The following is a 5,501-nucleotide window of genomic DNA, read 5'->3' as shown; positions in this document are numbered from 1 at the left end:
CCTCGCCGGGATTCGAACTCGGGCCCGTCCCTCGCCGGGATTCGAACCCGCGCCACAACCGCGGCATCTCTGCGAGCCCCGGCTGCAACCCCCTCGTAAAGCTTCCCGACTCTGCTGCCCGAAGAAGAGGTTGGAAGCTCTAAAGCGTGTTCTGCAGCAGCGCAGTGCTGAAGGTGTCTTCTTGCCTCACAGGGAGAAAACGTGCTTTTTCTGGTGACAAACTTCATTGTGACAGACAAGCAGGTTCAGGGCACCTGTCCCGAGGTGAGCAGCCTTGTTGGGGGGCTGTATGGGAGGAGTTGGGCACAGTAGTTCCTCACTCTGCAGTGGTGTGTGGCATGGCACAGCTTCCCAGGGCTGTGGGCGCAACCTTGAGCTGCCTGAGCTCAGGGAGCATTGGGATGTTGGGGGTGAGATGGGTATTAGATCTTAAAGAAGATGTTTGCTCCCGTCTATGCCACTGGTGCTTTGCTCTCCAAGAAGGCTGGCTTTGCTTCCTGGCTGCAGTGCATGGCTGTGCAGCTGTTGAAGAATCAGCAGTGGTTTCTGATAAAGAGTGAAGAAGTCATTCTCTGCCCAGGTACGTTTATTTTCTGTGCTCCCCAAAAAACCCTTCAGCCCTGACGTTTCAAGGGTTTCTGCACAGCAGATCTCATCTCTCACCATGCGCCTGTAGCACGTGCAACCTGGTTCTGTTTGTGCCCCTGGAGAACACCGTCACCAATAGATTTTCAAGGCTGACTTACTAGAAGGTGATAGGAAGGGTGTGTTGAAGGAACCCAGATTTAGGTTTTCTAAAGCATTGTTGTGGACTTCAGTAGCTGAATTCCCAAGCTTTGCACCTCTTCACATACAACCAGTGGGTGAGCTTTAAGGTCCCTTCCAACCCAACCATGAAGCTGTCTTGGGGAGCCCCTTATCCCAGCTCTGGGGGGACTGTGCTGCTGGTTTGGAAGCATTTGGGACGTGCATGGAGATGTGGGTGAATGGCTGTGAGCCTTAAGGGTGCCGCAGCAGTGACCCCTTCTCTCCTGTCTCTTTCAGAGCCCCTCTGTGCTGGATGGGATCTGCATGGAAGATGTGGACTGTCCTATTGGAAACCCAGTGGTTCATGGCAATGGTACTGCGTTTTTTGCTTAAAAAATAGACTAAAATCATTCAATTCCAGCTCCATAGCAATGCCTCATTGCCCACTTTCAGCGCCCTTTGGCAATAAATCCTGCAGACTGCCTTAAAATGGCAGGGCGCCATTCGCGTTGTCTCCTTTCTAGGGATTAAGACTGGGAAATGTGTGATGTTCAACAGCACCCATTCCACCTGTGAGATCTTTGGCTGGTGCCCCGTGGAGAATGACACCCTGCCCAGGTACAGCACAGGGATGGGGACGGTCCCCCCAGGTGTTCTGGCACTGAGGGATGTGGTTAGTGGGCAGCGGTGGTGGTAGGCAGGCGTAAGATGACTTTAGAGGTCTTTCCCAACCTTAATGGTTCCGTGATTCTTGGTCCTTTGTCATTGCCAATGTAGCCCAAATCGCGGGGCTTTGTTGTTTTGCAGGAAACCTCTTCTGGCTGAGGCAGAGAATTTCACTCTTTTTATAAAAAATACTGTCAACTTCACCAAATTTAACTTCTCCAAGTAAGCATGACACCCTCCAGCCCACAGTGTGTGCTGCCCGGCCCAGCTTCTACACTCAGCTCATCCCAAGGGCTGCGTACCACCCCTCTGTCTCTCCTTCTCCTGTTTCAGGGGCAACACGCTGCAGACCAACGACCCCACCTATTTCAAGACCTGCATCTACGATCCCTTTTTCAGCCCTTCCTGCCCTGTGTTCCGTGTCCGTGACATGGTGGAAGCGGCTGGGGAGACCTTTGGGTCCCTCGCACTGCTGGTATTTGCTTCTTTTTCTTTTCAAGCATGAAAGATGACTTCTAATTCCCCAAAGGAGGCCAGGCTGGATGGGCCCTGAGCAGCCTGATCTGCTGGGAGGCAACCGACCCAGGGCAGAGGTTGGGGCTGGGGGGCATTAAGGTCCCTTTGAACCCAACCGTGCTGTGATTCTCTGACATCTCTGTAACGTGTGTTGGTGCGCCGCAGGGAGGAAGCATCAGCGTGCGCATTGAGTGGGACTGCGACCTGGACCAGCCTGCTGCCCACTGCCAGCCACGCTATTCCTTCATCCTGCTGGACAGGAGGTACAACTTCAGGTGAGGGCACTGGGGTGGGCGCACTGCTGGCACTTGGAATCTCCCTTTCCCTGAAAGGAGCAGCAGGGCAGATGGGACCCGCAAAGCCAGCCATGCCTGTGCTGAGCCCGACTGAGTGCAGGGATGTGTGGCTGAGCCCTGTGTGCCTCTGCAGAACGGCCTCCTACTACTGGGACTTGCAGAGGCAGCACTACCGCAGCCTGCTGAAGCTCTATGGCATCCGCTTTGACATCTCTGTGCATGGCCAGGTAGCGTGTCCCTGAACCCTCCTTCCTTGTCGCTGCCTGCAGCGCTCCTCCTGCAGCCCCACAGCTTCCCTGTGGGCCCTCTCTCTGCTCTCTGCCTTCTCTCCTCCACCCCTTGTTTTCCTCAGGCTGGGAAATTCGGTATAATTCCCGCTGCTGTCAGCTTCGGCACCGGCATCGCGTTCTTTGGAACCGTGAGTACTGAAGATGCTCTTTTCCTCTGATCCATGGGCTATGATCCGCTGCCTATCTGCAGCTTCCTAGCTTCAGGAAGCGTGATGTGCAGCCCAGTGTAGCATGCCTGGCATTTGCTGCCATTGACCTGGTAATGGGGTCCCCCACCAGCCCCCGTTTCCCCCACACGTCCCTATCCCTTGCATGGCTATGACTGTGGCTCTCTCCTTTGCCAGCCCTGACCCACAGCATTCCCCAGCTCTGCTCCATTTGTCCCCTCTCTAGGCCACCATGGTCTGTGACCTGGTTCTGCTCTACCTGGATGCGAAGGCTGACCTCTATTGGAAAGAGAAATTTGAGGAGGTGAGGATGGGCTGTGGGACCACCTGGGAGAGCTGAGGTTTTGTGAGCTGATTTCATTGCTTTTTGCCCTTTGATTGTAACTCAGTTCAGCAGATCTGGAAGCTGTGTCAATGTTGATGCTGTAGATTTTCTTGCTGTGCGTGATGCCTGCTTGGCTCTGCCCAGGTGGACTGGGAGCCCTTCCAGAACCCTCTCATTCCCCATCAGAGCAGGTCTGCTGCCAGCCCTCACTCAGGGCATCTTTAGCTTTCTCAGACAGACTGTTGGCAGCTTCCAAGGCTTTCTGGTTCCCTGGGGAAGTGTCCCAGGGCTCCACCATCCTACTGGGGGAAATGCATTTGGCCTTTTTCCAACCTGAATTGCAAGTCAACCTTAAGGAATGGAACTGTTAGCATGGGAACGGGCAGAGCAGGGCAGGATCTGGGCATCCCCTGGACTGTTGCAAATGTCTGTTCATTTTGCAGGCAAAACCTCCCAAAGGTAAGAAAGAAGCAGCAGCTGAGGGGGAGAGGGCTGGCCAGGACCTGGGAGATGCTCAGCAATGCACACTGGAGTGACCTGCAAGTAGATGTGATGGGGCACAGCTTTGACCCTGCAGGAGGTGGCCCAATTCCGGCCGAGCACTGGGGCTGGGTGCTGCACTTCTGAAGGAGTGCCAGCATCAGCAGAAGTCCTTGGTACATAGAGAGTATATGGAGAGTCCTCCTGACACAACATGCAGCTCCAGGGCCTTGCTGCAGAGCTGCTGCTGGAGCTGGGGCTCACTGGGATGGGGTCAGTCCGTGCTCGGCACAACAGGCTTAAAGCACTTTGCGCTTCTTCTCTTCCCACTTGGCCCTGTGAAAAGCAGGGATGCACTGAAATAAAGCTGTTCAGAAAGTGGGAGGTGCTCAGGCCATGCTCTTTCCCTTGGAGCTCTGCATCCTTTGCACCGTCGCACAAAGTGCACCTGCATCCTGCAAGCACTGAGCTGCACAGCCCAACTCTGCCCTCCCGGGAATCAAGATGGACGTGTACCCCTTTATTGGTGCAGAGCTCAGGGAAAACCCCACGAGCCCCAGAGCTGCCTGGCTCAGAAAAGAGTGCTCAGAAGCGCGTTGGGAGCTGGTGCTGTTTAATGTTGTTGGGCTCAGTGGGGTGGATCGTGACCCACAGCATCACCCTGCCTGCCCACCTTGAACTGCCGCAGGTAGAACTGAGCTGCCAGCTGCCTGCTCATTGTCCGCAGTGCCAGGAAGGCAGCCACCACCTCACAGATGAGGAAGGCCAGGAGAAGGCTGTGCACGGCCAGCTCCAGCGGCAGGCGGATGGTGAGGTGGTCCGTGAGCAGGAACAGCAGGAGGGGCAGCTGGATCAGGATGGAGAGAAGGAGGAAGCCAGCAAGCTCAGGCACCTGGATGGGCAGAGGCTGGTGAGGATGTATGGGAAACCTTGGTATGTGGGGGGCACCTCTGCAGGGGCTGAACCTCCTGGAGCATCCTGAATTGGATGTCAGGGGGAAGTTCTTTACGGAGAGAGTGGAGAGGTGCTGGAACAGCTGCCCAGAGAGGTCATGGATGCCCCATCCCTGGAGGTGTTCAAGGCCAGATTGGATGGGGCCCTGGCAGCCCAGTCTGCTATTAAATGGGGAGGTTGGTGGCCCTGCCTGCGGCAGGGGGGTTGGAGATTCATGATCCTTGAGGTCCCTTTAAACCCTGGTCTTTCTGTGATTCCGTGTGATTCAGTGAATTGGCACTCAAGGAGGAAGGGAGGTGAAGGGCTCTCAGACCCTGGGTGGAGGGGACATCCAGCATGGAGCAGGGGGCCAGCCCTTACCTTCTCCTGCAGGTTCCCAATGTAGCCCAGGTAGAGCCGGGCTCCTTCGGCCATTGTGAGGATGAGGAAGGCAGAGAGCAGGAGGAACTGGTAGTAGCGGGGCAGCAGGTTGTACTGCAACAGGGCACAGCCTGGTCCCTGCCAGCCCCATGCTGGTCCCCAGCCCTACTCCCTCTGCCCTCCCAGTGTAGCCTTCCTTCCCTGTTGGAAAGCTAAGGGTACCTTCAGCTGTAGCATCGTGCCCTCAGCCAGGCACCAGCAGGGGAAGTAGCAGACGTTGAAGTAGAGCATCACCTGGAGGGGCAGGCTGGCCAGCACCTCGTGCACTGGGCAGAGAAAAGCAGGGGCTGGGGAGGACCCCCGGTACTGCCATCATCCCTCCCCTGCATCCCAGCCCAGTGCAACAGCACTGATGTCTGCTGTCAGCCATTGCTGAGGGTCAGGGGACCCACGGCTGCAGGAGTCAAACTGCCCGGGGTACCTGGATGGTAGAGGTGAGCAGTGCTGCTGTCCCATGTCTTGTTGGTGGTGAACAGGGCGCCGCTGAAGGCCGTCAGCCCCCGGCGCAGGTTGGGGGGCAGTGGTGTGTGTGCAGCCATGGCTGCCAGCAAAGCTGGGATTAGCAGGAGGGGAATTAAGGCAGCTACTGCTCAGGGTAATGCGTGGGGCCGGGCAGCCATTGGCTCTCACGTTACACAGC

The 5,501-nt window shown here is 56.4% G+C and overlaps 2 protein-coding genes across 2 annotated transcripts; one reads left to right on the top strand and one right to left on the bottom strand.

Moving 5' to 3' along the window:
* The first annotated feature begins 1,037 nt into the window (after window positions 1-1,037).
* On the top strand, window positions 1,038-3,688 carry LOC122171712 (P2X purinoceptor 6-like). The gene is made up of 9 exons (XM_042839453.1): window positions 1,038-1,120; window positions 1,272-1,365; window positions 1,555-1,635; window positions 1,747-1,888; window positions 2,095-2,204; window positions 2,359-2,452; window positions 2,578-2,643; window positions 2,909-2,986; window positions 3,451-3,688. Exons 1-9 carry the CDS (start codon window positions 1,072-1,074, stop codon window positions 3,541-3,543), a joined length of 807 nt encoding a protein of 268 aa, XP_042695387.1. The 5' UTR covers window positions 1,038-1,071; the 3' UTR covers window positions 3,544-3,688.
* Window positions 3,689-4,098: 410 nt separating this feature from the next.
* On the bottom strand, window positions 4,099-5,400 carry LOC122171715 (transmembrane protein 17B-like). Its single transcript, XM_042839456.1, has 4 exons — window positions 5,283-5,400; window positions 5,024-5,127; window positions 4,802-4,915; window positions 4,099-4,379 (listed from the first exon to the last, which is right to left on the bottom strand). The coding sequence occupies exons 1-4, from the start codon at window positions 5,398-5,400 to the stop codon at window positions 4,116-4,118; spliced, it is 600 nt and encodes a 199-aa protein (XP_042695390.1). The 3' UTR covers window positions 4,099-4,115.
* Between the last annotated feature and the right edge of the window lie 101 nt (window positions 5,401-5,501).

The sequence above is a fragment of the Centrocercus urophasianus genome, unplaced genomic scaffold, assembly GCF_019232065.1.
Source record: "Centrocercus urophasianus isolate 14NV4802_14NV808 unplaced genomic scaffold, USGS_Curo_1.0 seq_928, whole genome shotgun sequence".
NCBI lineage: Eukaryota > Metazoa > Chordata > Aves > Galliformes > Phasianidae > Centrocercus > Centrocercus urophasianus.
Note: the sequence above shows the minus strand (reverse complement) of the source record. Positions and strands in the feature narration are given on the sequence as shown.

What these genes read in the sequence shown, in the direction of transcription:
- LOC122171712 (XM_042839453.1), top strand. Translation starts at nt 1,072, where the DNA reads ATGGAAGATGTGGACTGTCCTATTGGAAACCCAGTGGTTCATGGCAAT. An exon ending in TTGGGTCCCTCGCACTGCTG is followed by an intron (nt 1,889 to 2,094) that starts GTATTTGCTTCT and finishes GGTGCGCCGCAG; the next exon opens with GGAGGAAGCATCAGCGTGCG. An exon ending in ACATCTCTGTGCATGGCCAG is followed by an intron (nt 2,453 to 2,577) that starts GTAGCGTGTCCC and finishes TGTTTTCCTCAG; the next exon opens with GCTGGGAAATTCGGTATAAT.
- LOC122171715 (XM_042839456.1), bottom strand. Translation starts at nt 5,400, where the DNA reads ATGGCTGCACACACACCACTGCCCCCCAACCTGCGCCGGGGGCTGACG. An exon ending in GCACGATGCTACAGCTGAAG is followed by an intron (nt 4,916 to 5,023) that starts GTACCCTTAGCT and finishes GCCCTGTTGCAG; the next exon opens with TACAACCTGCTGCCCCGCTA. An exon ending in TTGGGAACCTGCAGGAGAAG is followed by an intron (nt 4,380 to 4,801) that starts GTAAGGGCTGGC and finishes CTGCCCATCCAG; the next exon opens with GTGCCTGAGCTTGCTGGCTT.